This window comes from Galdieria sulphuraria (genome assembly GCF_000341285.1).
Source record: "Galdieria sulphuraria unplaced genomic scaffold scaf_53, whole genome shotgun sequence".
NCBI classification, from domain to species: domain Eukaryota; phylum Rhodophyta; class Bangiophyceae; order Galdieriales; family Galdieriaceae; genus Galdieria; species Galdieria sulphuraria.
This window is the reverse complement of record NW_005178422.1, coordinates 26,729-52,630: the sequence shown is the minus strand read 5'-3', so window position 1 is coordinate 52,630 and position 25,902 is coordinate 26,729. Positions and strand designations below refer to the sequence as shown.

The following is a 25,902-nucleotide window of genomic DNA, read 5'->3' as shown; positions in this document are numbered from 1 at the left end:
CGGATTGTGATCGTTTGTGAACATTTCTTTCAAGTGGAATCATCAAAAGGTGAGTTGGGTTGATTGATAATGGATCGCCAAGTGATTTCAGACCGTGACAACAGAGAAACTAGAGTGATTCTCGCAGAAGACATTGAAACAAGTAAAGAGAGCAAGCAAGACCATGTGAAAGAATGGGGTGACCCTTTTGAGCAAATAGAACTAGAAGAAGCCAATGAAGACAGAGCATATCAATTGTCCAGAGACAAAAGTGCTTTGGAAAGTCTAGGCCCCCCTCCCCAAGTTCGACTATATGGATTTCAGGCTACTCCTAAAGCTATATTGATTGTATTGACTGCAGTGGCAACTTTGAGTGCCTTTTTATTGGGTCTGGACCTGACTACCATCAATGGAGCTCAACTATATTTGGACCCTTATATGCGTTTGAATACTGCAGAAAAATCCCTTGTTCCTTCAGGAATAGCTCTAGGTGCCATGTTTGGTGGTGCTGTGTGAGTGATGGATTGAATTCAAACTATCAATCTCTTATAAAGTTTGTATAGGGCCTTACCATTCAATGTTTATCTGGGAAGGAAACCCACCATTCTGGTATCTTCATTTCTATACTTTTGTGGTGCTTTGATTCAGTCACTATCTTACAACTTTCCAGCACTCATGTGTGGACGAATAATAGTTGGGTTGGGAGCAGGATGTGGTAATGCAACCGTTCCTATGTACATTGCAGAATGTTCTCCAAAGCGTCAACGAGGACTTTTGGTTGCCATTTTCCAACTTTCTTTATTTCTTGGTCAATGCTTGGGATATATCTTGGCTGCAGCGTTTGCCTCAGCTTCAGCCAATTGGCGTCTCATGTTGGGTTCTGGTATAGTACCTGCGTTGTTACAGTTTATTCTCATGATAGCTTTACCTGAAAGTCCTCGTTGGAATCTGATGAAGAGTCGTCCCAAAGCGTCTTTTCATTCTTGGTATTGTATTCAAGGATTTGAAGAGGATTCTCGCTATGAATTTTTCAAGATGATACAAGATGTAAAAGACGAATTGAAATTTTCACAAAATAAGAATTTGGTCATCGAGTTTATTCATGAAGCTCCTATTCGAAGGATCTGTGTAGTTGGTTGTGCTATGATGTTTATCCAACAGTTTTCAGGGGCCAATGCCATTGGATATTATATAGGAACTGTGTTTGAAAGCATTGGGCTTTCTAAAACCAATGCCATTTATGTGAGTTTGGTAGCTGGAGTTGCCAATGCAGTATTTTGTATCCCTGGTCTTTATTGGATTGATCGAGTGGGTAGAAGAAAGCTTAATCTTTGCACTCTTCCGGGTTTATCTCTATCATTATTGATGACTGGCTTAGGTTTCATTAGCACAAATCATCGGACCAATCTTATTATCACAATCATTGGAGTTGTCTTTTATTATCTTTTTTATGCCAATGGAGTGGGCCTAACTCCTTGGGTAGTTGCTACAGAAGTTGGTCCTCTTTATCTTCGCAATTCCTATATGTGTTTGTTAACTTTCTGCAGTTATTTGGGAAACTTTGGTATTAGTTATACTTTCAACTATTTGACACAAGGTATAGGTACAAGTGGTACATTTGGTTTATATGCCGGTTTTGCATTGGCAGACTTTGTGTTTATTCTTCTCTTTATTCCAGAAACCAAACAGAAGAGTTTGGAAGAACTGAAGATGTTGTTTGAAATACCAACACGAATTCGTGTAGTTCGAGATGTTGGAGGAACTTGGAATGCATGGAAGCGTGCGATGAAAAGAATGGTAAAGATGTCATAAAAAAAGAATATTTTTTATATCCATATTCTATTCCCTATACAACAAGGATTCACCGAGAGAATATTTCCTCCAACACAACCATAAAGCAAAGATAGCCTATTCAATATTCTAAATATCTTCTTCTTCTTCTTCAGCACCACACACTTACCGTTACACCATTTCCAAATAACCACAATGTCAACCACCATGCTATCACATGTATCCATTTTGGATGCTGTGATACTGCAATATAGACACTTGTAAACACAACTCCCAACAAGTTATCAAAGAATGTCAAATATGCCCATGGGTCCTTTTGTATGTATTGCCACCCATCGCCAATGGATTGACTCATAAGGGCTATCAAACAACTCACTATGTAATAGATGAGCAGTCCCAACATTGCCAACTGAAATAACCAATAGAGCCATTTTGTTTTTGATAAAGAATGAGAACCCGTTTTGTCTGAAGGAAGAGTCACCAAAAAAGCACTTTTGATGCTATGAGCTTTGACAAGTTGATATATGCCGTAGCTAAGAACAGCAGGGTTTCCGACCAATAAAGCAAGTATCACCCAGAAAAAGGCAGTCCAAAGAGAAGGCTTCCTACCTGGCACTTGATACAAATCACTAGCTTCTCTTACACAAATAAAGGTCAGATTGAAAACAAAACCGACAGTAAAGTCACTAAAAGCTGCTAGCGCCCAAGGATTATTTCCAATATTTACAAATCCTTCCTGAAGTGATTCAGTTGTTATTGCAGTGAATAGCAAAGGAACGAATAGTAGAATACAGCAACTGAATAGAAGAATAACAAGCCATCTTAAGGAAGCATCACTATTCATCCTTCACAATTATGAATAAAATAAATGGATTAAGAAAGATATTTTGGAACCCCATACGGAAAGATTTGTGGTGATGGCTTATTAAAACCCTTTGAAAATTATTATAGGCTTTGGAAGACTTTATATTGTGTTGTGATAAACTGTTTTACGAGACCCATTTCCGTCACTAAAGTATCTACTAGCGAGTCAAACTCTTTTTCGAACAATAGCTTTTTTACACTATGGCAGTTGGATAAAAGTTTGGTTTCCATTCCTCTTTTATTTATCCACTTTCTTCGTTTTCAGTGCATTCAAAAGGCGGTCAATATTCTCCAGGTCCTCTTTTATTTGTTTTGTTTTCTCAAGAGCTCTTTGGAAGTCACCGTTTGTTTCCTCATAGAGCCTCTTAAGTTCTTTGGTACACTCTTCCACTTTTGCTGCGTGTGAAGATACTCTCTCCACTCTACAACAACTTTTAAATGTCTATCAAATATGAGGAAACTCAACTTACACTCTTTTCTGTTGTTCCCGAATGGGGACTACTTTATCATTATCCACGAGTGAAAATATACTATGTGACATTAAAAACGAGAAATGATGAAAACCCCGAACAACATGCGCTATTATAGTTTATGCTTCCGAAAAGTAACAACTCCAAACATCGTTCACTATCTTCTTCACTTCATCAGAAACACAAAAATGCATCTTTGTTTCACTTTTTGGATTCAACACATAATGCTTTATATGGGTGGATGAAGTACACTGTGGTGGGATGTTTCTTTCCCACAAAGAGATGGTTTCTAAATCTCCTGAAGAAACAATCCAGTCATCCATAGACTCTTTCACTTTATCGATCGTATTTCTGTCTAACAGAGAACCAACGATCTGCTTTCTTTTATCCATAAACCTCTCTTGGGGAAATTCTTTGTCATCTACATCCGACTCAAGAGAGTCGGGTAACTTTTCAAGAATATCACTCAACAACTCTGAAGATAATTGAGGAACCTTCAGCTTGTATTCTCGTTCAATCTTTGTAGTATGTGACTTTATCAACTCGGAGGAAACTGATGGATTGGATAAGGACCCTGTTAGCCGTTTCAATAGCTGTGAGACACTGAATAGAAAATAAGACCTAAAAATGTCATAATGGATCCAAAGAGTCGTTTTTGTACTTACTCTTTACATTCCGAAATGCTGTCTTCGAGTAACTGCGTCAATGTTAGTTTGGAAACTCTTCTCCTCGATGTCGTCTTGACTCTCTCCTCACTCAAGAACAACCTCCCAATTGGATTCCAAAGGTATTCCATATGGTTAGACACATGGTGATCGAATGCAATCGAGCAACCATAGAGAAATTCACCTCGAACAGCAAGTAATGTCGGTACATTGTTGTTCATACTAGTAAAATGCACGAAAGCTGCGTCTCCTAGAATAGCACGTTTCTTCGAGTGATGAGGAAAGCATATTTTATATGAATGATACGAATCAAAACCTTTCATATTCTCTGGTACAGAAAAGAAACTCTGGAGATGAAGGTGGACATTGTAGGGTTCCGTAAGATGTGGAAATTTCCATTGGTCGATCACTTGTGGAACGACAAATAAACGAATATAGCATTCTGATTCACACCCCACCACAAGTAAATCATTTCTTGCCATATGATATACATCTAAACAAAAAGGTTGAAAACTCATCAAAAAATGGGCAAAAGATTTAACGGGATGATGAAGTTGGCGTTCATCAAAAGTATGAATATGGAAACGAGTAAGAATATAAAACTCAAATGGGTTCGACTTTGACCGACTTATAGAAATAAACCTATTCGTAAAACTTTCATCAAGTGAATGAAGATACCATACTTTTTCCATCCTATTTTTGACCATATCCAACACGAACATGTTCCCAGAATCACTTAAAACTACTGCTAAAAAAGGACGACAGCAAAAATGGATAAAATGGAATTTCTTTCTCTCAACTGCAGTACAACCATTCACTTGCAAACACTTCGAGGTTGATGATGGATCCAACAATTTACCATAGTAGATCGAACCATTCACGCACACCGCTGCAAACCAAGGATCATAGAGACCGTTTATGGAAATATCCCTTAGACTACTTCCAAATGAAAAAGTGAACTGCTTCTCAATAGAAATAGAAGATTGTTCATGACTGACTTTAAAAGCAACTATGTCGTCGTCCACCCATACAACAACAAACACGTTATTTGCGTCCAAAGCAAAAAATCTTAAACCATAACTAAGGTTTGGAAAACCACCAACGGAAAAACAACGCGAACACGTAACATCTGACAAAAAATAATCAAGAAAAAAACTGTGGCTCGGGGAGAAAATGTTGTTTTCAGCGACGTAAAAGGAAAGCCAGGTTTTCTCTCCTTTTAAATAGCAAAGACACACAACGGTATAGTCAGCAAAAGAAAAGCTGCAAAGACACCGGCTAGAAACGATGGAGAGCAAGTGTGTATCGCTAGAGGAGTCACTTTTTGACGAGCCAACGACTCGATAATTTTCGCGAACACAGAACCTTGCTAGAGACAGCGGTAGAAAGAAAATGTCCTTTTGCTGAGTGGTAAGTAAAAGATCTCGGTACTGGACTCTAGCAGTGTCGTCCAATTGCTCATAATACTGAGAACTGACCACCTTTGACATGCGACTAACTAGTTTCTATCTACAACTAGAAAAAAATTGATCGACAATGTACAATACCAGTTAAATGATTTAAAGCACCATAACCGCCAAAATCCTCATGCTAAAAGAAATAAAAAAATATAAAAACGAAGAAATTGTATGCAAGCATGATTAAATCTAGCAATTGCAAATTGTTAATTTAAAAATTGATGCCAAACATTATTTCCTTCAGCTTTTTATCATAATATGAGGTAAAAAATAATTTTGTCGGAAGAAGAATTTTTTCAAAGATTGTTTCTATCGTAGCTAATTTTAAATCGAAGGGAGTAGTGAATTTTCAAGAAAGTGGAACCACTTTAACTGAAGCTTTTAATTTCAAGAGTTTTCTTTTACGTTGCTTAAATTAAGTTTGGTCTATCTTTGCTTGCTTAAGTTCATTGTATTCGTTGACTGACGCTTTGTTTTCATTTCTCAAGATTTACGAAAAACTATTCTTCTTGGCTTGACTCGTCCTTCATTTCTATTTTTACAACCTTAATTTGTTTTATTTTTAAATTAAAAATTTTTTGTTCTTTGTTAACCTTCGAGAGATGAGGTTATTCAGTCAACAGAGGCATTATTTTTGTAAAGAAAAAGTCATGCTGCAATGAAACTTAGGCCAGCCAACAAGTTTCCATTTTCTCTTTGTTCTACTCATTGCTCTCAGCATGCATCAATCAAGCTTTATCTTTTTATATTTTCATCTTCACGTAATTCTAAATTTCAGGTTATCTTTATTCATCACATGTGTTATTAATAATTCTATGAAGACTTGTAGAGCTTTTTAAAAGATGATATCATAGCGAATGAAAGAGATTTTACACATACGCTATGCTGTAAAGATTTAAGTGCTCGTTGTCTTCTCAAGAAATAAGTATTGAAAGACAGTATAGCAATAACTGACAAAATATTGCTTACGGAATAGTATCTCCCTAAATGTGCTTATCTGCTGTCATCTTCATTTCTTTCTAACTTGATTGGAATATTTCATTTCAAAGGTTGAATCTCGTATTTTAGTGAGATCTGGTGTCGTGATATAGCCTATCTCTCGTTGGAGTGGGAGTAGATGAGGAAACTTGTAATTCACGTATCCAGCAATTATATTTTAGCCATATGTAGTGAAATCTGCAGTCTCTTTCTTAAATATAACATGGTGAGATAACTATACAACTTTAATGAATTGTTCAACCAGAAACTTTTGAGAAAAAACTCGCGTTTCTAATTCATTATCTGTGATTCCGCTTGGTACATTATCAAACTATTGGTTTAAATATAAAAGTGCAAACCATTCTCTAGTTTATTGACGATTCTCGGGTCCGTCGTAGCCTGTTCAAGGGCACACAGGCAAAGGAGCCTGTAAATTCTTTGTGTCGTATGGACAATTCAACTCCCTTTCAGCAATGGTGCGTTTTAAGATTTTGTCGTAGTGGCATCATTTATTTGAGGTGCGCTGAGGCTGGTCCTATTTGCTAAGTTCACTGGTTATTGTGACACCATTGTTCCCGTTTTTTGGTTACTTTTCATTTTTGACGTATATAGGAAAAAAGGTGACGTAATATAACCGTTTGTGAAAGGGAGCTGCGTAGGGAAACCAGTCGAAACTCTTTGTTTCGTTTCCTATGTCCGTTATGGATTCCCAACAGTACCTTAACACTAATTACTTTTCGGCGAGTGATTATCGGGATTATTCGTTCCCTATTCATTCTACGGCATACATGAATCCAGAAGGAAGCTTCTCTGGAACGTCTCATCCTTCGGACGGCACGAGACCAGTGAGTTTACGGCACGGCCCTAATCATTCGTCTTCCAGTGTCTTACCTCCCAGTTATTTTCAGTCTACTGTAAAATACGGTCAACCAAGTTTTCCTTCCGAACTGGCAACGGTTCATTCTGGGACAGACTATGTGGAACAAGTTTATCGTCCCATTTCTATTGTCGACTCCACAAACGGTGATACTGTCGATATATCTCAGCAAGATGGTTTAAGATATCCTCTGGACAAGATTTACTCATATTATTCTACAATAGCTGGTTCCAAGAGTAATAATTATGATGTAGCAACTAGTCTACAGACAAACTTATGGAGATATCCATGGTCGAATGGTATGGACGCCAGTCAGAAAGAGTCTTGGATATGGAGACTAGAACGAGATAATCAGTCTATGCGAAAGGAGTTGGCAGAATATCGTAGAGAGATAGATCGATTACGTTCTTTACTGAGTCAAGGAGAGTCGAATCGGATTCAGAATAATGACACGAGTCGTTCTCAGTCTAGATACTGGACTCCAGAGGAGCATCAAAGATTCTTAGAAGCTATCCAAAAATATGGTCATAAGGATGTGAAAGCCATAGCAAATTATGTTGGAACCAGAAATCGTACACAAGTTCGTACGCACGCTCAAAAATATTTCCAGCGCATATCTCGAGAGTTTCGAAATTCTAAAACATTCCGTGTTGGTAAGCGCTGTATGAGTGAGCCTAATTTGTATGGTATGGAACTTCAATCTTGTTCTTCACGTTGTGGAGTTTCTTTGGATGAGGAAAGTGGTGAAGACAGTGGTTCCAATGCACAAGATGACGATAAGATGGATATGAATTCTAGTGGAAAGCCTCCTCCTGCACCTCCTTCAGGAATTGATTTACTCTCAGCTGTAGCTTCCACTTGGAAACTTCCCCATAACTAACTTTGAGCCATCAATAAACTTGTCTGTTATATTATGATAGTTCATTCCATTTAAGTTATATTCTATCAGATTTACAATATTTCAATACTTCTTTCTCTGCATATGTGCAAAGTAACCATATTTTGCACGAGGAAGGATATGTGTGGACTTTCTGGGAGTAATTCTAGTTATCTGAGGAGCACCACTAGCAGCAGGTTTTGAAATTGGAGTAGTCGACTTGTCTTTGGGAACCAAAGGAATGAACAAATTGAGACGTGAAGCCAATTCTTCATCTTGTTTCTGTTCTTCTGTTAGAGCTTTTTTCCATTCCCTAAACCTCTTTCGAACCAATTGTGAAGAAGCGTAATCATCTTCATAACTCTTCTTTTTCCAACTTTCCAATTCTTGGATGTGTTCATTCTCTGTCTTTGCCACTTGCAGTTGAATCTGTTCCTTTTCTAAAGCTTCAAAAGCATCCGAAGTTTGCTGTGTTGCTTCTTCAATCCATATGTCACCTTCTCCAGGACCTTCTTCCTTTCTCTTTCCTCCAGCTACTACAACGTAATCTCGACTAGCTGGGTCTGTTTGTATTTCAATATAATTATCACACAAGTGACACTTGAAACGAAAGTTCCATATTGTTGTACTAAAATAAGAGCCTACTTTTTTCTTTTCCGCATTATAGCGAACACCTTTTCCTATGTGATTATTACATCCGAGACACCAAATATTGAAAGGCATCTCAAAACGAATGATGAGTATGCCTTGACTCTTCAGTTTTCTTGCTCTTTCTCTTAGGGGATGTTGTCCTTGAAACATGTTGATACTCTTCTTCCCTCCCTTGGATAAGTAATCAAAGTAAGCAGGAGGGTAATACTTTTGAACAGCTTTTCTATCTGCCATAGTTGAGAACAGACTACGACCTCACAAAGTAAAATCCAAATACTCAAATCCAACTTAATACTTTTGGGTTTTTCATGTCCCTCTCCAGAAAAGTCGAAAATAGTCAAGATACTTATTGGGAAAGTTCTTTGAACAGGATTCCTTTTGCTACTCATATATGGTCAGAGTGTCACAGAAATGGGTTGGAAAGCAAATGTTTAGACTCCACAAAAGTGGATAGTTTATGGGAAAGGAACTCAACTGTTTGTTCTTATAGTTGTGAGAATGGAAACAAAACGAATAGAAATAACAAAACTCAAAGGAAAAGGGCTCCTTGGAGACCTAATTGGCCTATTACTAGTGTTGTGTTGAATAACTATGAAACACCAAGCCTTCCTGTAGTCCATTTTTTTATTGAGGATAATGACACAAAAAGCAAAGTAATGGAAAGAAATAATACAACTAGTCAATGGCACTCGGAGGAACCTTTTTGTGGATCCTATCCAAGTGGTTTGTTAGGAGATATTGCTTTAGAGAGACAGGACTGGAAATGGGATGATAATAACCAACAAGACCATGAGTTGCCAACTGGATTGAATTTGCGTCAAATTTCTCGCTTTTTAGAAGTATCCATGGATAGACTTACTGTTCGTTATGTAGGTTCTGCTTGTTATGAACACGAAGTGGGAACAATACAAGCCGATAAACCTATACCTACTGGAACAGTGGATATTTTCTATTTCGAAGTTGAAATTCTTTCTTGTGACTCTGAAAATGTTTCTATTGCAGTTGGTTTATCTAGGAGGGTTCAAGACTTTTGCAAATCTATTGGTGAAGAACCTGGTTCTTTTGCTTATCGAGGAAAAGATGGAAAGATAAAAACCCATGGCTCGGTAGCTATGAACTATGCCACACCTTATCAACAAGGAGATGTAATTGGTTGTGGTTATCTTTTTGAAACACGACAAATATTTTTTACAAAGAATGGAGTAATGTTAGGAATGGCCTTTTCTCAAGTGGAGAGTCATTTATATGCTTCCGTATCTTTACACAGACCCAATGAAAAAGTTTCCTTTCGTTTTGGTAGTCTTGATGATGTCAAGTCTACTTTTGTGTTTTCTAACGTTTCTTGGAGAAATGAATGGAAAGAATCGAAAAGGAAACAAATACAAGACATAGAATTATCACCTTGTATCTCTCTCAAATATGTTGCAGAATATTTGTTGCGTTGTGGATATCAACAAACTTTTTTAGCATTCAAGTCAAATACGGATGGAATTCTTTCTTACAATGCATTGGAGGACTCTGTAGAGTTACGTGGTAAAGTGCGTGAATATATTATGCAAGGTCAAATAGAACAAGCTGTTTCTTTTGTTGAAGAACACAAACCAAGTTTGTTACAAGTCGGAAGTTGGAGTTGTTTTGCATTGACTTGCCAAAGATGGATCGAATGGTTGAGAGACTCAAACAAGTCTTCTTGTTTATCAGAAATGGTACAAGTTTCTATTTCGTATTTATCACCTCTTATTCCTTGGATGAATGAAGAACAAGAAAGATTCTTTTATCGTATGTTTGCGTTGTTAGCTTTCGAAGAGCCTTTTCAGAGTCCTTTGAAGCACTTGTTTAGTATTTGGCAACGTTCTGCAGTCGCTGATATTGTGAATGATGCTTGGCTGGATGAAGAAGAAAACGTTCATTCAGCCACTAGTCTAATGGAATCTCTTTGGAAACAAAGTAGAATGATTGAAAGATGTCTATTTTATGATACTTTTCTAGAGTCATGAAAGAAATAACATTTGAATCAAATTACTCTACAACTTTTCTTATTATTTGGAAAGAGATTCTCCTCTCGTCCTTTGTTCAAAAGCCTTAACCGTATTCTTTAATAACATCGCAACGGTCATGGGTCCAATTCCTCCAGGAACAGGAGTGATACAACGTACTCGAGGATAAGCTTCTTCCCATCGAACATCACCAACCAACCGATAACCTCGACTAGTATTGACGTCCTTCACTGCGTTGATACCAACGTCAATTACAACACTATTGGGTTTCAACCAATGTCCAGATATCCATTCCGGTTTACCAATTGCTGCAATTAAGATATCTGCTTTAGAAACCTCCTCTGATAGATTTTCAGTGAACGAATGACAAATTGAAACGGTTGCATTTCTTCTCAACAACAACATGGCAGCAGGTATACCTACAATATTGCTTCTGCCCAATACAACTGCATGCTTTCCTTGAATTTGTATATTATAACGATCCAACAACTCTAAACAGCCCTAATCCACATTCATATCCAACTCGACTATCTACATCAAATTCCTTACTTGTGGAGTACAAGGAATAAATCCAGGTTCCCCTTTCAAAGTGCACAAACGTCCCACATTTTCCGCATGGAAGCCATCAACATCTTTAGATACGTCTATACGTTGTAACACTTTTTCGGTCGATATGTGTGCAGGGAGTGGTAACTGCACCAAAATGCCGTGGACTCGTGGATCTTGGTTCAGTTCGTCGATTACCTATTGACAAACAACAATTCGCATCCACCCAGAATCAAAGTATGTTCTTACTTGTAACAAACGTGCTTCCGTTACTGATTCTGGCAAGTCGTGATTAAACGATTCCAAACCAACTTCCTTGGCAAAACGGTGCTTATTTCGGACATAAGTTTGAGAATCCTTTCTGCTGCCTACGAGAACGACTGCCAAACCTGGACGCATTGCATACAGCTTGTACAAAGCATCCACTTTTGTCTTTAGTTCGTTTCTTATTTGTTGTGCTGTGGCCTTTCCATCCAATATTTTCGCGTGTGTGTTTGTCTCCAAACAACTTACTAGACGAAAACAACGTCTTGTCGTGAAAGCGATACGCGTTTGGGGTGACAAGAAACGAAAAATATCTAAATGTTTCGTTTGTTTTGGAAAAGGTTTCAAAGGCATAGTCTGAAAGGCACAAGGCATCGTCACATTAACAGAATCCATTTGGTCTCCAACCTATAAGGGACGAAGTTGTTATGCATTTTTGCTGATCGCTCCACGAATCCAACCGGTCTTATAACGGCGGATGATTACACTTCTAACTGGATTGAGGAACAATTTCATATATCTGTTGCAATAAACGTTGATTCTTCCATTTCATTGCTAACTCTGCAGCTTCTTTTCCATACCCTGCTTTAGCCAAGGCAATAGCACGTTCCTGAGGCTCCTAAGCAATACCATATTCAATATCCCAATATGTGATAAATCTTTCCAACTGTTACCTTTATCAGTTTGATGAATTGACTTGCCTCCGATAATCGACCATGACGAAGACATATTTCTACGAATGGCATCCATCCTGTCTGTGGAGGATGTCGTTCAGAACCCAATATCAACATACCTTCAAAGTCCCCGATATTTGCCATGCCTTGCAAACAGTTGTATATAAATCGACGTTCGGGAACCTAATCGAAGCAATAATATTTCATCCAAGTGAAACAAAAAGTTGGATACATTCTATAGAATATTTTCTTACCTTGAACTGATTCTTTATTCGGTACAAACAATCTCTTCTCTCAGAAGGAGATAGGTGTACACTTTGTTCCGCCACAGATACAATAAAACGCGAAATACTCGAAACATCAAGACTATTTTCTTGTAATTTCCATGTTTGCTCCAATTCCGTTGCAAGGTCCGATATTTTACATTCATTCTTTAGCGACCAACCCAGCCAAGTTGATCTTTTGGCAGTTCGATTCATTTGCAATGATAACCATTCCAATGTCTTCTTGCGCTGTGCCGTCCTTTGCAATGATAAATGTGCTTGTGATAACACCTAAATATAAGTATTCAATGAGGTGAATTCAGTTTTGTGCTTTCGGATCCTAAGTACTATTCGCTCTACTTACGGCAAAACAAGGTCTCAATCCAAAAGACAACATAAATGAATTCCACTCTTCTAAAATGGCATGGCGACGTAAAAAAGCTGCATACAAACGTACAGCGTCTTGCAACTGGTCATTGTTGGACCGAAAGAATTCTAACATTTCGGCGAGAGTATGACGTTGCCTTAAGCGAATAAAAACACCTTGCAACAGTTCAGGATCTCCATCTTCTGATGCTGCTTTCAGGGCATCTTGTTCCTTGTTCTGCATTAACAGCAAAGGTACCTTGGATGAAAATAGACTGTTTGACGACAGGCAAACAAATGAATATAGGCACATTTACCTTTTTATACATCCTTTGCTCTTTTTGAGTCAACCAAATGGCCAAGTTGGAGAGGTCCAGCTTCCAAGCCATCAGAGCAATATCGGTATAAGGGGGTGCTGCTATCTGATATTCTTCCGTAAAATACTCTAGACGTTTCGAAATTTTTTCCATCACATTGCTTTCAATCATTTCGCGATCTTGGACATCAGGATGGATAACTGTATCCTTTGGAAGGCACTGCAGTAGTTCTTGTTTTGCCCATCGTATAAGTGGAATGGATGGATCTAAATACAAGAATCACATAAAACAAATTACAGCCAAAATTTGTTTTCTTACCTATTCCTAAGTAAATTGAAATGCTCAAAGCTTTTTCATGATAACCATATCTGGATATACGATCCATCAATTTGTCTCCACTCATCTCTCTTGATTGTACAAATGTGATAGGAATATCACATTGTCGACGGAGACAATTTAACAGACGCAAGGTTCTACAGACAACGGATAGCTGATCAGCTAGTTGGGTAACTTTAGACTGGTTTTGATACGATCCTTGGTAAGCAATACAAAATGAAGCTAATTTGAGCAACTTCTTCTGTCTTCCAATATTCCACTCTTCCAATACCATGTTATCTAATATAGTCTCCACAATGTCCAGCAAACCTGAAGATTTCGAGAAAAGCAAATGAACCAGTTGATAAAATTGAATACGTTTCTCATCCGAATCTCTCGTTCGTCCATCAAAAGTTTCAAAACAACTGAATAATAAAGAGATGTCTTCTGTATTGCCCAGATTTTGAAGATCATATAAAGGCTTCGATGCTTTATATATATAGTACACTCTTTCTTGTTCTATCCATCGCAATCCATCCAACTCGGAATACAGGAAACAGGCTTCATTAGATAAATGGACACAATTTCCTCGAATGTCCACTAATAACAGAAACGAATGGGACACCAAATACCATGCAACAGCTTCACTAGCGCACCAATCAATTTGCAAGTTACTATAATCTACAGACTCCAGTTCTTCCATTCCAATGCTACGAAGAAATGAGGGACTCGGTAACCAATTGGATAATACCGCTCTATTCATATCTGAAGAGAAGATCCAAAGAGAGTGTTTTCCCGACTCTATCGCTGCGATCCAACGTCCATCTCGAGATACTGAAAAGGATATAAAGTATCCTCCCTCCAGTTGATAAAGCAAAAGATGATCGTACAGGTTGGATGAAATGACTGTACCATCTTCATAACCAATCAATAGTTGAATATCATGATTGGACGATGTTCCACTATTCTTCAAGGGAGGAGAACCAGAAGCCAATACTTGATAACACGTGATGGCAACGTTTTCCTTTGCCCGACTTTCGTCAACAGAAAAACGATGTATTAAAAACTTTCCTCTCAATATATCCTGAACCAGATAAAAATTCTTCTTGGTTGTTTCCATAATAAAGCAATCATCATTCGTAATGATGGCACTTTGCACCAAGGAGCCTCCTTCAACCTCGAGAACTTCGAAAACACTACCAATAACATAAATGACTGGACTATCCTGCAGCACCCTTGCCAAAGTTCCATCCTCAAATATCAACAAAACGGACTCATCTTGCAAAAATCCTATCAGCTGGCGTAAATAACGAAACAAGGTTGGCAGTCGGTACCCACCTGCCTCTCGGAGACTCTTTGTGGTGACAAAAGATTGTTTGGTCCCTACGAATCTTTCCGCCTGCAAAGAATTCACGTTCAATAACTTTCCAGAACAGGAGAACCAGTAAATGTTGCGTGTCAAAAGAAAGCTTTGCTCGTCTACAGTGCCCCAACCATGACCAGGAATAAAACACTAATAAATGAAACCGATGAAACACATTAGTATGCAAAGTTCAACATAACCGCTATCCAGTTGTAACAACATACTGTAGGACCAGCGCTAAGTGCAGCACAAAATTTGCAGTCTTCCAATTGTAGTGAACTCTTCCATTCTGGAGCTGTTGCTAGTGTTCTCTTGCAATAAGGTTCTGACCCCAATAGCATCCATTCACAGTCTTGGTCTTCATCTTCTTTTTCTAAGCCGCAATAACTATTTTGTAAGCTTGGCATTGTTGTAGGAGAATCTCCTAAAGACATTCTTTGTAACATTCGGATTTATCAAAACACTGCGCCATTTTTTCGAGAGGAAAAAAATGATTTCGGCCATCACTGTACAACTATTATTTTATTCTTCTAATTGCATTTGCTGTAAAGCTAATTGTATTTGAGAAATACGATGATCTTGTAACATTTGGCGCGAAAGTTCTATTCTATTCCAATACTCTCCTTGGTCACTTACAACACCGAAATATCGCTTATCTTCACGTTGAATGTGCCATATATTTCCAGCGAGTTTAAGAGGCTTCATCTCTTTGGTATTTACCTCGCATTGATACCAACATGAACGACCAATATCGGTCACTGTTTTCTGCCACTTTGATATTTCTTTCACATTCCCATTATCAGCGAATTTGCTTAGAAGAATATTCTTGCCAAAGTCTAACGCTTGTTGTGAACCTTTGCGTAGTCCCTTTCGTAAATAGTTTGAAACTTGTCGAGAAAGTTGATGTGTCGTCTCTTCTCCCAAATAATTAACTGCAACGCCAAATAACTTTGAATGCAACTCGGAATTACTAAAATATACTTGCTGCCAGTCCAATGTTCTCAACTGTTCTACCAAAAGATCCAATGACTCAGGGTTGAAGCGAGGGATCAAGTCAGTATCCAAAATAACAGTGGTTACTCCACCTTCTTTGGTAAGAGGAACAAATGAAGGGCATATACAAGGTGGCGGTGCATAGCTATAACAAGCTACGGATATTCCATATCTCTTTCTTACAAGTAATGCCAGTAAAGTAGCCACAGCACCACCCAAACTGTGACCGACCAATACGATACCGTAATCCGGATACTTTGACATTTCGTCAATAATAGTAACCATTACCTGCTCCTGTAACCAATAAACTGCTGCAACGATTCCCTTGGGTCCGTATCCATCTAGAAACTCTGTTGTCTCGACATTAACATCAGTGAGTACATCTTGGAAACTCTTGGTTCCACAAACAGATAACACAATATTTCTAGTTAAGTGATCTACTGCTAAAAAATATGCTGGCTGCTCTTGCTTGGAAACGAGTTGAAACTGAACAATGTCACTTTCCACCAACGGTGTTTTCGAACATATGGCGGTCACACTGTCTGAATAAGCTCCGTGAGCTAACATACAATAATGCCTCAAGTTGATAAGAACGAAAGGATCCCTTAAAATACTTGCACGTGGAATCTTTCGACTTTCTCTTTCCTTATCAGCCTTCTCCATCAAATACTGTAGACCAACACATAACTCTGCCACTGAGATGGTCTAAGAGCCCAATGAGAAGAGTATTAAAAGAAAAAGACGAGGAACTTACACTTCCTTCATCATCCTTACACGCGCGGTCCCAAGTTCGTTTTAGTTGTACAAGAAAACTTTGAAACGGAACGGAAAAAGTATTTTGCATGGCAGTCTGTCTAGAAACCAAAAGTTTCACCCAACACCATACAAAAACAAATACTACTGCTTATGTTCTATATCTTTCAACGTGGATAAGAAGAGACACGTCTTGAAACCCTTGCTTCCCATTTCCCAGGCTGCTCTTCCTGTAAACATTGCTGTCGTTGGTGTGAGGAACGACCGCCATTGTTAAAATGTCGACAGCGCCAACCAAAGAAGAAAACGAAGAACCTCAAGAAGAACAGAAAAACGAGCAAGGAGATGAAAAAACAACTTTAGAAGAAGATTATTCTGTTCCGTTCAAACCTTTGGTTACTTTAGACGAAGTGCAGGTGACGACGGGCGAAGAAGAGGAAGACGTTTTGTACAAGAAGTAAGTGAAAGCAGCCTTGTTCACTCATTGAATGTTTGTTAATGTTTTTCAAGTCGAGCTAAATTGTTTCGATTTGACAAGCAAGGCTCTCAATGGAAAGAGAGGGGTACTGGAGACTTGAAAATATTGCAACACAAGGACACCAAGAAAATACGTTTGCTGATGCGTCGAGAGAAAACCTTAAAGATATGTCTTAACCATTATGTCAATCCTAGTATTCAACTAGAAGAAAATGTCGGGAGTGATAGGTCTTGGGTATGGAACGCTATAGACTATGCAGATGAGGTGGCAGATGAGTGTGTTTTAGCGGTACGTTTTCCGAACTCGGAGCAGGCAAAGAAGTTTAAGCAAGCATATGATGATGCTAGAAGTGCCTTGGAGAAAATCACGGAAGTGTCTTTGAACTCATCACAAGAGAAAGAGAAGGAAGAAACTCAAACCAAGAAGGAAAAATAAACTTGAATATTTTTCGTTTACTGCAGTTCTGGTCAAGTTTCAAAACAAGCTTGCAAAGGGCCCACTACATAATTTGGACACTTCTTCATAAAGATTCAAGTCTAAGGCAATAAGTAAAGTTCTTCTGCAAGTGGTTGTTCTTACCAAAGTTGTTTCCAGCAGGAAAAGTTTGAATTTCCGTTGCAGTTCCATTTGGTGAAACAAAAACCAAACAAAATACTGCAACACCATCTCCAACTGTACAACGTGAACCAAATATTTGCAACTGTTGCTGGTCACTCGTTTGCACTAACAAAGTTCCTTCTCTTTGACTTAAAACCTATTCGCAACAAGTCAATCCACTATTCAGGCAAAGCTCCAACAAAATACTTTGCCGGCAATAAAAACCTTCTTGCCAACGTATTGCCTTATAGTAGAACCATTCACAAAAGGAGCTTTCTCTTCCATAGGCAAGGCAGACATTGTTGTCATTTTTTTTTTAAGAATTGATCAAATGATAATGATTTGGCGCCATTGTTCCGATGAAGGGACTTTGCCTTGTGCATACTACTGAGACTTTGAAATAACAAAGTGTCATACAAAGACAGGAAAAGATTTACTTATTCTTTTTATAGTTCACTATTTTAATATCTGGCGTCTTTCCTATTTTTTTTGAGTATCTTTATAAGAGGCCAGGTGTCGTAGAATAGATCGATATGGTTGAATCACCAAGTCCCAACACCAAGTCTTCTAGTCAAGTAGAGTTGCACCAAGCAGCAAGTTGGATCGAAAAAGGCGTATCGAAAAGTCTACAAAGCAACTCTTTGTGGAAAGAAGCTACCCAGTATTCCTTCACTAAGGAATATCCCGACCTGATATTGAAGAAAATTACCCCCCTTCCCCTGGCTCTGATAGAACAGTATGCTTATGTGGAGTCCAAATGTTTTATGGGTATCTTTCCTGAGATAGAAAGAGCTTGGTTTACCGTCGATAATAAGCTGTTCTTGTGGAACTACAGCCAAGAGAATGACTTTATAGCCTATGATGTTTCTGACCAAGTCATTGTTTCGGTATGTTTGGCAAGTCCGCGTCCTGGTGTTTTCACCGAGCGCTTTCGTTATGTACTCATCGTTGCCAATACAGTGGAAATACTCTTATTTGGTGTAAATGTTAGTACGCTAGCAACCAGTAATTACAATATCTTACTCGTTCCAACAAAGTTCCGAGTATCAACCGATTTTGTTACTATGTTAAGAATATGCAGCACTCCAGAAGGTCGAGTTTTTTTATCAGGCAGTGATGGCTGTCTTTATGAATTTGTCTATGGAAGTTTTTCTGATTCGTCACTTTTATGGCTGAGGAACTGGAAGTCAAGTTACTGTAAGAAAGTCAACCATTCCTTTAGTCTTGCACAATATTTCCTTCCTGATATTTTCAGAAGATTTATGGATGAAGATCCCTTAATTGACATTTGCTTTGATCGATTGCATTCCTATTTGTTCACTCTTTCAGAGAAAGGATGGTTGACTTTGTATCATGTCTTCTCCATTTCTCATTTATCACGTTCTTCCTATGTCAACGTGCTAGATGATATTGGCCGATTTGGAGGATTCGAAGCCAAGAATCGCTCCAGAACATTTCTAAATATTTTCTGTTCCTGTGAAACAGAGTCACCCGCTTCGTCCACTACATTGGCTCGTACAATTGAACTTGTCGTTTTTACTTCGTTGGGAGAAAGAATTTATTATTCGGTAGTCCCCTCAGTTCTTAGCAGTTATGTTCTGAAAGCGCAGAAATATCGACATTTCCCTGCATTAGATGCATCTCTTCCTCTTATTCACGTTACATTGTGGAGCAAAGGTTTCGTTCTGATGGCAGATGCTCGTGATGTTATGCATGATTCTATTATTGCTATCCAACCTTCCATCGGAAAGTTATCACTTTTCAGTGAATCGGACACTGAAGTGACACATTCAGAGTCCATAACACAAATTTCTCTACATGAATTGGTTTCAGGAGTAGATCCGAGTCTACGAGAACAAGCCAATCTATCACAAGTCAAGGCGTGGGATTTTGCAGAAAAAACATTTGATTCATCTCTTGCTAATAATGTTACGCTTGCGTGGGAAGAAGAGAGAAGTGTTTATCTTTGTTTAACCAATACTGCCTTGGTAGAAGTGGAACGTCAGCGACCCTTTGACCATTTATGTCACATTTTGGATTACGAACCAAACAATCTAAATTCTTTTATCAATCGATATGGCTTGGATGAACTGTGTGCACTGTGTGTTTCTATTGCTTCGACAACTTTGCAAGAAGACAATCAGTTATTCCCTAAAGTAAGCTCCAAGGCAGCAGAAGAAGCTGTTCGAATATTTTTTGCCTTTGGAGGTGTGCCACAATGGGTGGAAGCTATTCCTTCGCGATCTGTCCAGAATGGCACTATGAGAAGATTCGATATTGGAAGACCTGCGAAGAGTGTTTCAAGTGCATTCAAGTTCTCTTCTGCACACAATGGCGTAGTGACAAAGTTGTCTAGAGACGTTGCTAGGATTTGGCACAGTCACTTTGTGAAGAAAGAGAGTGACTCTTTTATAACTTTATGTTGGACTCCACAGCAAATGAAAGTTGTGAGGATTCGTGTACAAGCAACTGCACGATTCATTCAAAAATACATTGTCTCTGGTATTGATTCCTCTTTCTCTTGGTTGTCACATGGAGACAGAGAGACAACTGAAAACCGTTCCATACAGGATCGTCTCTATCGGGATCTTTTTCAACGAAAGAAGATGGAGGAAGCGAAGAAAGCAGAATATCGTTCGCTACTTTCTCTTTATCATTTAGCTTGTCGGATTTCGGAAGCTTTATCGTTAATTTCCATATTGTATGACAATCAGTTTCATCGTCTTGTCTCATCATTGACCGAACCTTATTACGCTTCATTGCAACGAATCACATTTGGTGACTTTTGTGTGTCAGAAGCCGGTAGAAGACTAGCATCTTCTCTAATTACTACTTTATTTCAATATAATGGACAAGAAGAAGAAGGTTTGGTAGAATCTTTGACGGAACTGTTGTCATCTCAATGCCCATCTTTTTTTGGAAAAGAAGAACGTTGTTTACAAAGTGGTATGGACTTATTATCCCGTGCTCGATCACAATTGCAAATTTCTGAAGACACACATCAAGTATATCAGCTCGTAGAACGCGCAATTGAGGAGTTTAGAAAAGTTATTCCCGTTATCGAAAACTGGAAAGAGATTTGTACCAAAATAGAATCGATAGGTGCCATATCTCTTCTTTTTGGTTTCTTATTGGAAGCCATCGTCACTATACGGTTCCAGCAACAAAGTGAAAAATTGGAAGAATGTTATGAAATTTTGTTATCCTTGATTCAACGATATTTGTTGATTGATGCATCTTCTTTTTATTGTTCTAAAGGAGAAATAGCACATGAGGAGACTTGGAAAGATGCTATTATTCAAAGAATAAGACAGTTGAAAGATGAGGGTTTTTATAAACGTTTGTGCTCGTATTTATTGTCGATAGATGAACGTGGAACTTCCTTGTTGATTGGTTTAGCTTCTCCATTTGTGGAGTCTTATCTTCTGGAACAAGAACGCTATGATGTTCTTTGGAAGTATTATGGACATGAAGGACGTTGTAAGGAAGCAGCTGCAGTTCTAGTGAAGCTTTCGAAAGAATCACCTTCATTGAGTTTGGATGAGCGCATCTCATGGTTAGGACAAGCTTTGCAACTTGCTAATCTTCAGTTGGCAAAGAGTGGAGGGTCATCAGCGGATGAGCGTGTCCTGGTGAAGGAAATTCAGGATTGTTTGGATGTTGCCAAAATACAAGTGAGATGTAAGGAAGAGTTGGTTCGCAGACATCCCTCATATTCCGATATAGAAGAGCCAATGTTATCTTATGTTCAGTCGATAGATAAGAAATTGATGGATCTCAGTACCATCTATAATCATATAGCTCGACCCATGGAACTCTGGGAAACGGAGTTGGATATTCTTCGTTGTGCCGAATATGAAGATATGGGATTGGTGCAACATTTGTGGATCTGTTTGGTTGATGATTGTTTATTTCCACAAAGTTCCAAAGATACTGATGTTTATTCACCTAATGGAGAAAATTGGAAATCACTGGAGAGGTTATGTGTTCGACTTGGAAAGGATTTTTCATCCTCGATGAATATATTTCCTTTGAATTTTTTGGTTCAATTCTTAGAGCAACGCCACTTTGAATGGCTTCAGCTTAGGACTGCAGAGACTGGACATATTTATTTCGACGTACATATATACCGTTGGTTTGTATCCATAGGTCATTCTAGAGATATGATTCTGTCAAGTTATTGCAAATGTCTTGAAGAAGGGCCTTCTTTTGTAGTTCCATTAAGAATGAGAGGATCGTTCTGTGAAATAACGAGTTGGTCACATGATATTGCACAATATCATCTGATTCAAGTGATTAAGAATATTATTGAAGACAAGATATCAGCTGACGTACGAATATCTTCCCTATTATCTGGTCAGTCTGGGTTACGAGAAGAGAGTTTACAACGAGCTGTTTCTCTTTGTTGTAATCGTTTACGTGTTCTTCATGTGGAGGGACGAGAAGCACTTTTGAATGCATTTTCTACGTTGAAACGACTGTAGCTTTATATGAAGAGGAAAGAGAAAGTTATCTTGGGAGTATTCAGTAATGTGATGATAGATATCTTTATCAGTATGCTTTGGCATTGTCAATTTTGTACTACATAGCATTCTACCTTTTATTAGTAATAAAGCGTTTATGATAAATAGATGCAGGATTGAATTCGGTTTAAAATGTGAACAGTTGTCGTTGAAGAATGACATTCTTCACTTTTTTGTTGACTGATATTCAGACATTCAGAGAGAATGTGATGAGGAAGATCTCCAAGTTTCATTTTTTCAGAAGGTCAAAGAATACAAATACAATCTCTTATGTTGATTGATACTTTGAGAATAGCTACTCATATCGACGAGTCTCATTTATCGTCACACAAAAAAGATGGGCTTCCAAAAAGGGGATGAAGTGTACGGAAATTGTTTTCGCGGGATGATGTTGTTGTTGTTGTTGGTACTGTGAGCTATACAATTTTTCATTGTATTTCTTATATTTTCTTGACTGAAAACACAACTATATGTATCTTGGGTTATATATTTTCGTCCGAGCATTGTTGTTGTAACTTATTGAGTACCAACTTGGTATGGAGAAAGTCTCAGACCAAGTAACGTCAGTGGAAGAATTCCAGAAGAAAGTTGCCAAGATGAAAGCTGAATTCTTTTTGCCGCCACTTCGGGCACACAAGTATACCCTTTTGGATGTGATAGGGGAGGGAGCATATGGGATAGTCTGTTCAGCCATCGATAACACAACTGGTGAAAAGGTCGCCGTCAAAAGAATCATGAAAGTTTTTGACGAAATTCCGGAAGCTGTTCGGATATTAAGGGAGTTGAAGTTTTTGCGGTTTTTGAGGGAACACGAAAATATCATCAAAATCAAGGAGGTGTTACTACCCGGAGATAGGTAAGAAGGAGCAAGTCTAATAGTCTATGATGGCTTTTAAACCATCTCTTTTTTAGGGACAACTTTAACGATGTTTTTGTAGTGTTTGAACTCATGCCCACTGATCTGAATAGAGTACTTCGTTCGAAAATTGAATTGTCAGGTGAACACATTCGTTGGTTAATGTATCAACTGTTGAGAGGCATTCATTATCTTCATACTGCTCGTGTCTTTCATCGTGACTTGAAACCCAACAATATATTAATCAATGCAGAATGTGACTTGCGCATTTGTGACTTTGGTATGTCTTCTTTTATGAATGTTTATATTTATTTATTGTTTGTGTAGGATTGGCACGTGCAGCATTTGATACGCAACCTGATATGGTATATTGGACAGATTATGTCGCAACTCGTTGGTATCGTGCACCCGAACTTATTATGTCGTATTATACACATTATTCGACGGCAATCGATATGTGGAGTGCAGGCTGTATATTTGCTGAAATGCTCAACCACGGAAGACCATTGTTTCCTGGTTTGAATGGGTAGGCGTAATTATATTGTATTTATAAACCATTGAAACACTCTGATGTTTATATATAGATTCCACCAGTTAGATCTGATAACAAAGGTATTGGGTACTCCCTCAATGGAAGATTTACAGCACGTGAGGAATCCCAAAACAAAACAATATTTGCAGTCTCTTCCTAGAAGAGCACAAAGGCCTTTTGGAGAAATATTTGTAGGCGCTGATCCTAGGGCATTGGCACTATTAGAACGTTTACTTCAGTTTGATCCAACCAAGAGACCTTCAGCGAAAGAAGCCTTACAAGATATTTATTTTCGAGATCTATACGAAGCTGATCATGAAATAGTTGCAAAACCTTTACCAAGAAATGAGTTTGCATTTGAAGCGAAGAAACTAAGCAAAGATGAAATCAGAGTTTTATTTTTGAGGGAAATTCTTGAATATCATCCCGATATTAAGAATGAGTTGCAAGGTTGTGAACTTCATTATGAACTTCCTTCACAAGCAGAAGCTTTTAGACAGGCAGTGAAATCCAAGTTAGGAGGCAACAAGTTGAGAAACTATGAGTCTATGCCCAAAGAGAAGTTATCACATCATGTATGGCGTGCGTATAATGACATTTTAGTTGAAAACAATTCTGGAAAGGTAGAAGAAATGCAAGAAGGTGGTGCTGAACCAATGAGTTTGACAAATGTGGATGCGGAACTTGTAAGTGAAAATGAGATACGGAATGTGATGGATCGAGATGGTCAAGATTCTCACTAAGCGTGAATCATTCGAGTCTGCAGTGTACAGATATTTTTTTCCAGAGGGCATTTTATAAAAGCAAACATAGAATTTTTCAGTTATCGTTGCCAATGAACTCGATATGTTTAATCTGAAACATATATTTCTCTAGTCATTTGCAACGACTATCGTCCAAAACTCGGATCATCAACTCATCCCATTCTTTTAAGATGAGTCAGTTTCATGACACAATATATATATATATATATATATATATATATTGATAAGAGTCTTCTAAAATGGAAAAACTTTCTCTATTCTATTTTCTCCTTCTTCTTGGTGGATATATTCTTTACTTGTGAATAGATAGCAACTCCAGCAATAGCAATAGCCGTCCCAATCTTATTCAGCAAAGTAACTTGATTTTTGAAAACAATGACTGAAGAAACAATCACTGCCACTCGTTTCATCGTATTACCGACGGAATGGGTCACTGGGTTTACTCTTTTTAAAACTACATAAGAAAATTGGTTGTAGAGAAAATGTAGAAATCCGGCAATCGCAATGCGCAATAACAATACCGGAATTGTACAACCTTCACTACCGATATGAGTAGCAACCGATGCCATTTCTCTCCATCGACCAGCTTCCAATAACAAAGTAAAAGGAAGCATCGTTACAAAACTCAATATGGAAATGTATGCAAATAGATTGAGGTTATCGAATTGGACTCCTTTCATAAACTTTTTGGATAACACGTTTCTGGACTGAAATGCCACATTGCTTGCCATTGCCGTCAAAAAGCCAATCCAATTGAACGATACTTCAGAAATGGAAGCCAATGTTACACCTCCAACGATAGGAATCAAAGAAAGATAAACCCAAATGGTATATGCAGTCCCTGGAATAAAAAGTTTCGATAAAGCAACCTATTTACGCAATATAAGTATATTCTGATTCCATGGAAAAGAAGAAGATAGTCGTTTTGTTTATCATTACCGAAAAGAAAGGCTCTGCAGCTTTAATAGTATGTGTAAAGGAAACGGCCACTTGTCGAAGACTCACATTGGTAAGAACATTTCCAATCAAATGGGAGAGTGCAAGTGGATATATTTTCTTCAAATCTTCCAAAGAAGCCTTTTGAAATCGATGCAATCCTGATATCCATAGTGCCAATCCTACGAGAGAACCTGGAGAGGAATGAATATCAAGTTTCTCAACTCATAAAGATACTTACCCATCAGAAATTGTACCAAAGTTACGGTTGCGAATAATGGAAAGACTTTTAATACACGTTTGTTGTAAATATTAAATAATATGTTGGCAGCGTACCAACAACCGATGTAAAACGTCAAAGCAATCAACTTTTGAAGGGATTGGACAGGTTGTCGAACGTTCGAAGATGAGGTCCCTATAAAGAGAATACCATCTCAAGATTACATAGTTAGCCATCAAAAGATACATACCAGTAGAAGACTCTGCTCCATCTCCCAAGGTCATCATAGGAGAAGAGAATGAGCTAGTAAGATGGGAAGGATGATCGACTGTTTTTTGATTCTGAACGAAAGGTAGCCATGGTTGGATGCTAGGACGAATAGTGAGTTTCCTTGGATGGGATGATGTAGTAGATTGGAAATAGATAACGCTCTTGAGTGAGCGATAACCAAGTTTCCAACTTGTGTTTCCCAACGGTGTAGCAAACGCAATCATCGCCGACAAAAAGTGTGATTATGGGAAAGAACAGTTATCGAA

The 25,902-nt window shown here is 38.2% G+C and overlaps 14 protein-coding genes across 14 annotated transcripts; 6 read left to right on the top strand and 8 right to left on the bottom strand.

Moving 5' to 3' along the window:
• Positions 1 to 1,891, top strand: Gasu_53180 (MFS transporter, SP family, sugar:H+ symporter). Its single transcript, XM_005703560.1, has 2 exons — positions 1 to 491; positions 543 to 1,891. The coding sequence occupies exons 1-2, from the start codon at positions 70 to 72 to the stop codon at positions 1,789 to 1,791; spliced, it is 1,671 nt and encodes a 556-aa protein (XP_005703617.1). The 5' UTR covers positions 1 to 69; the 3' UTR covers positions 1,792 to 1,891.
• Gasu_53170 (uncharacterized protein) lies at positions 1,790 to 2,640 on the bottom strand. The gene is made up of 2 exons (XM_005703559.1): positions 1,940 to 2,640; positions 1,790 to 1,887 (listed from the first exon to the last, which is right to left on the bottom strand). Exons 1-2 carry the CDS (start codon positions 2,612 to 2,614, stop codon positions 1,819 to 1,821), a joined length of 744 nt encoding a protein of 247 aa, XP_005703616.1. The 5' UTR covers positions 2,615 to 2,640; the 3' UTR covers positions 1,790 to 1,818.
• A 9-nt stretch (positions 2,641 to 2,649) lies between these two features.
• On the bottom strand, positions 2,650 to 3,190 carry Gasu_53160 (uncharacterized protein). Its single transcript, XM_005703558.1, has 2 exons — positions 3,105 to 3,190; positions 2,650 to 3,056 (listed from the first exon to the last, which is right to left on the bottom strand). Exons 1-2 carry the CDS (start codon positions 3,173 to 3,175, stop codon positions 2,873 to 2,875), a joined length of 255 nt encoding a protein of 84 aa, XP_005703615.1. The 5' UTR covers positions 3,176 to 3,190; the 3' UTR covers positions 2,650 to 2,872.
• Positions 3,191 to 3,199: 9 nt separating this feature from the next.
• Gasu_53150 (uncharacterized protein) lies at positions 3,200 to 5,350 on the bottom strand. Its single transcript, XM_005703557.1, has 2 exons — positions 3,770 to 5,350; positions 3,200 to 3,725 (listed from the first exon to the last, which is right to left on the bottom strand). The coding sequence occupies exons 1-2, from the start codon at positions 5,257 to 5,259 to the stop codon at positions 3,224 to 3,226; spliced, it is 1,992 nt and encodes a 663-aa protein (XP_005703614.1). The 5' UTR covers positions 5,260 to 5,350; the 3' UTR covers positions 3,200 to 3,223.
• A 1,330-nt stretch (positions 5,351 to 6,680) lies between these two features.
• On the top strand, positions 6,681 to 7,994 carry Gasu_53140 (myb domain-containing protein). The gene has a single exon (XM_005703556.1). It carries the CDS (start codon positions 6,897 to 6,899, stop codon positions 7,959 to 7,961), a length of 1,065 nt encoding a protein of 354 aa, XP_005703613.1. The 5' UTR covers positions 6,681 to 6,896; the 3' UTR covers positions 7,962 to 7,994.
• Positions 7,995 to 8,002: 8 nt separating this feature from the next.
• Gasu_53130 (uncharacterized protein) lies at positions 8,003 to 8,900 on the bottom strand. The gene has a single exon (XM_005703555.1). The coding sequence runs from the start codon at positions 8,841 to 8,843 to the stop codon at positions 8,043 to 8,045; it is 801 nt and encodes a 266-aa protein (XP_005703612.1). The 5' UTR covers positions 8,844 to 8,900; the 3' UTR covers positions 8,003 to 8,042.
• A 10-nt stretch (positions 8,901 to 8,910) lies between these two features.
• On the top strand, positions 8,911 to 10,495 carry Gasu_53120 (SPla/RYanodine receptor (SPRY) domain-containing protein). Its single transcript, XM_005703554.1, has 2 exons — positions 8,911 to 10,388; positions 10,439 to 10,495. The coding sequence occupies exons 1-2, from the start codon at positions 8,918 to 8,920 to the stop codon at positions 10,447 to 10,449; spliced, it is 1,482 nt and encodes a 493-aa protein (XP_005703611.1). The 5' UTR covers positions 8,911 to 8,917; the 3' UTR covers positions 10,450 to 10,495.
• Positions 10,496 to 10,499: 4 nt separating this feature from the next.
• Positions 10,500 to 11,830, bottom strand: Gasu_53110 (bifunctional methylenetetrahydrofolate dehydrogenase/methenyltetrahydrofolate cyclohydrolase). Its single transcript, XM_005703553.1, has 3 exons — positions 11,402 to 11,830; positions 11,156 to 11,350; positions 10,500 to 11,107 (listed from the first exon to the last, which is right to left on the bottom strand). Exons 1-3 carry the CDS (start codon positions 11,810 to 11,812, stop codon positions 10,649 to 10,651), a joined length of 1,065 nt encoding a protein of 354 aa, XP_005703610.1. The 5' UTR covers positions 11,813 to 11,830; the 3' UTR covers positions 10,500 to 10,648.
• Positions 11,831 to 11,849: 19 nt separating this feature from the next.
• On the bottom strand, positions 11,850 to 15,140 carry Gasu_53100 (vacuolar protein sorting vps16, putative). Its single transcript, XM_005703552.1, has 8 exons — positions 14,939 to 15,140; positions 14,690 to 14,864; positions 13,355 to 14,641; positions 13,037 to 13,302; positions 12,718 to 12,978; positions 12,345 to 12,644; positions 12,091 to 12,273; positions 11,850 to 12,035 (listed from the first exon to the last, which is right to left on the bottom strand). Exons 1-8 carry the CDS (start codon positions 15,119 to 15,121, stop codon positions 11,907 to 11,909), a joined length of 2,784 nt encoding a protein of 927 aa, XP_005703609.1. The 5' UTR covers positions 15,122 to 15,140; the 3' UTR covers positions 11,850 to 11,906.
• A 10-nt stretch (positions 15,141 to 15,150) lies between these two features.
• Gasu_53090 (lipase class 3 family protein) lies at positions 15,151 to 16,600 on the bottom strand. The gene is made up of 2 exons (XM_005703551.1): positions 16,462 to 16,600; positions 15,151 to 16,412 (listed from the first exon to the last, which is right to left on the bottom strand). The coding sequence occupies exons 1-2, from the start codon at positions 16,549 to 16,551 to the stop codon at positions 15,237 to 15,239; spliced, it is 1,266 nt and encodes a 421-aa protein (XP_005703608.1). The 5' UTR covers positions 16,552 to 16,600; the 3' UTR covers positions 15,151 to 15,236.
• Positions 16,601 to 16,690: 90 nt separating this feature from the next.
• Gasu_53080 (E3 SUMO-protein ligase RanBP2) lies at positions 16,691 to 17,405 on the top strand. Its single transcript, XM_005703550.1, has 2 exons — positions 16,691 to 16,917; positions 16,971 to 17,405. The coding sequence occupies exons 1-2, from the start codon at positions 16,739 to 16,741 to the stop codon at positions 17,371 to 17,373; spliced, it is 582 nt and encodes a 193-aa protein (XP_005703607.1). The 5' UTR covers positions 16,691 to 16,738; the 3' UTR covers positions 17,374 to 17,405.
• Positions 17,406 to 18,050: 645 nt separating this feature from the next.
• Gasu_53070 (nucleocytoplasmic transporter) lies at positions 18,051 to 22,164 on the top strand. Its single transcript, XM_005703549.1, has one exon. It carries the CDS (start codon positions 18,069 to 18,071, stop codon positions 22,017 to 22,019), a length of 3,951 nt encoding a protein of 1,316 aa, XP_005703606.1. The 5' UTR covers positions 18,051 to 18,068; the 3' UTR covers positions 22,020 to 22,164.
• Positions 22,165 to 22,420: 256 nt separating this feature from the next.
• Positions 22,421 to 24,395, top strand: Gasu_53060 (cyclin-dependent serine/threonine protein kinase). Its single transcript, XM_005703548.1, has 4 exons — positions 22,421 to 22,914; positions 22,971 to 23,194; positions 23,242 to 23,440; positions 23,499 to 24,395. Exons 1-4 carry the CDS (start codon positions 22,595 to 22,597, stop codon positions 24,187 to 24,189), a joined length of 1,434 nt encoding a protein of 477 aa, XP_005703605.1. The 5' UTR covers positions 22,421 to 22,594; the 3' UTR covers positions 24,190 to 24,395.
• Positions 24,396 to 24,429: 34 nt separating this feature from the next.
• Gasu_53050 (sugar-phosphate:phosphate translocator, DMT family) lies at positions 24,430 to 25,900 on the bottom strand. Its single transcript, XM_005703547.1, has 4 exons — positions 25,617 to 25,900; positions 25,388 to 25,561; positions 25,150 to 25,340; positions 24,430 to 25,079 (listed from the first exon to the last, which is right to left on the bottom strand). The coding sequence occupies exons 1-4, from the start codon at positions 25,858 to 25,860 to the stop codon at positions 24,465 to 24,467; spliced, it is 1,224 nt and encodes a 407-aa protein (XP_005703604.1). The 5' UTR covers positions 25,861 to 25,900; the 3' UTR covers positions 24,430 to 24,464.
• Positions 25,901 to 25,902: the final 2 nt, after the last annotated feature.

Coding starts and splice junctions, on each gene's coding strand:
- Gasu_53090 (XM_005703551.1), bottom strand. CDS start 16,551: ATGCAAAATACTTTTTCCGTTCCGTTTCAAAGTTTTCTTGTACAACTA. Junction 16,413..16,461: donor GTAAGGATGATGAAGGAAGT/GTAAGTTCCTCG, acceptor TTGGGCTCTTAG/ACCATCTCAGTGGCAGAGTT.
- Gasu_53180 (XM_005703560.1), top strand. CDS start 70: ATGGATCGCCAAGTGATTTCAGACCGTGACAACAGAGAAACTAGAGTG. Junction 492..542: donor GCCATGTTTGGTGGTGCTGT/GTGAGTGATGGA, acceptor AAGTTTGTATAG/GGCCTTACCATTCAATGTTT.
- Gasu_53050 (XM_005703547.1), bottom strand. CDS start 25,860: ATGATTGCGTTTGCTACACCGTTGGGAAACACAAGTTGGAAACTTGGT. Junction 25,562..25,616: donor TGGAGCAGAGTCTTCTACTG/GTATGTATCTTT, acceptor TTCTCTTTATAG/GGACCTCATCTTCGAACGTT. Junction 25,341..25,387: donor TTTGGTACAATTTCTGATGG/GTAAGTATCTTT, acceptor ATTCCTCTCCAG/GTTCTCTCGTAGGATTGGCA.
- Gasu_53130 (XM_005703555.1), bottom strand. CDS start 8,843: ATGGCAGATAGAAAAGCTGTTCAAAAGTATTACCCTCCTGCTTACTTT.
- Gasu_53140 (XM_005703556.1), top strand. CDS start 6,897: ATGTCCGTTATGGATTCCCAACAGTACCTTAACACTAATTACTTTTCG.
- Gasu_53110 (XM_005703553.1), bottom strand. CDS start 11,812: ATGGATTCTGTTAATGTGACGATGCCTTGTGCCTTTCAGACTATGCCT. Junction 11,351..11,401: donor CGGAAGCACGTTTGTTACAA/GTAAGAACATAC, acceptor GTTTGTCAATAG/GTAATCGACGAACTGAACCA. Junction 11,108..11,155: donor TTATTCCTTGTACTCCACAA/GTAAGGAATTTG, acceptor AATGTGGATTAG/GGCTGTTTAGAGTTGTTGGA.
- Gasu_53120 (XM_005703554.1), top strand. CDS start 8,918: ATGTCCCTCTCCAGAAAAGTCGAAAATAGTCAAGATACTTATTGGGAA.
- Gasu_53160 (XM_005703558.1), bottom strand. CDS start 3,175: ATGTCACATAGTATATTTTCACTCGTGGATAATGATAAAGTAGTCCCC. Junction 3,057..3,104: donor CGGGAACAACAGAAAAGAGT/GTAAGTTGAGTT, acceptor AAGTTGTTGTAG/AGTGGAGAGAGTATCTTCAC.
- Gasu_53170 (XM_005703559.1), bottom strand. CDS start 2,614: ATGAATAGTGATGCTTCCTTAAGATGGCTTGTTATTCTTCTATTCAGT. Junction 1,888..1,939: donor TATTTGGAAATGGTGTAACG/GTAAGTGTGTGG, acceptor AATATTGAATAG/GCTATCTTTGCTTTATGGTT.
- Gasu_53080 (XM_005703550.1), top strand. CDS start 16,739: ATGTCGACAGCGCCAACCAAAGAAGAAAACGAAGAACCTCAAGAAGAA. Junction 16,918..16,970: donor GAAGACGTTTTGTACAAGAA/GTAAGTGAAAGC, acceptor ATGTTTTTCAAG/TCGAGCTAAATTGTTTCGAT.
- Gasu_53100 (XM_005703552.1), bottom strand. CDS start 15,121: ATGCCAAGCTTACAAAATAGTTATTGCGGCTTAGAAAAAGAAGATGAA. Junction 12,979..13,036: donor AGCAAAGGATGTATAAAAAG/GTAAATGTGCCT, acceptor TTTTCATCCAAG/GTACCTTTGCTGTTAATGCA. Junction 12,645..12,717: donor GATTGAGACCTTGTTTTGCC/GTAAGTAGAGCG, acceptor ACTTATATTTAG/GTGTTATCACAAGCACATTT.
- Gasu_53070 (XM_005703549.1), top strand. CDS start 18,069: ATGGTTGAATCACCAAGTCCCAACACCAAGTCTTCTAGTCAAGTAGAG.
- Gasu_53060 (XM_005703548.1), top strand. CDS start 22,595: ATGGAGAAAGTCTCAGACCAAGTAACGTCAGTGGAAGAATTCCAGAAG. Junction 22,915..22,970: donor GTGTTACTACCCGGAGATAG/GTAAGAAGGAGC, acceptor TCTCTTTTTTAG/GGACAACTTTAACGATGTTT. Junction 23,195..23,241: donor CTTGCGCATTTGTGACTTTG/GTATGTCTTCTT, acceptor TTGTTTGTGTAG/GATTGGCACGTGCAGCATTT.
- Gasu_53150 (XM_005703557.1), bottom strand. CDS start 5,259: ATGTCAAAGGTGGTCAGTTCTCAGTATTATGAGCAATTGGACGACACT. Junction 3,726..3,769: donor AGCATTTCGGAATGTAAAGA/GTAAGTACAAAA, acceptor TGACATTTTTAG/GTCTTATTTTCTATTCAGTG.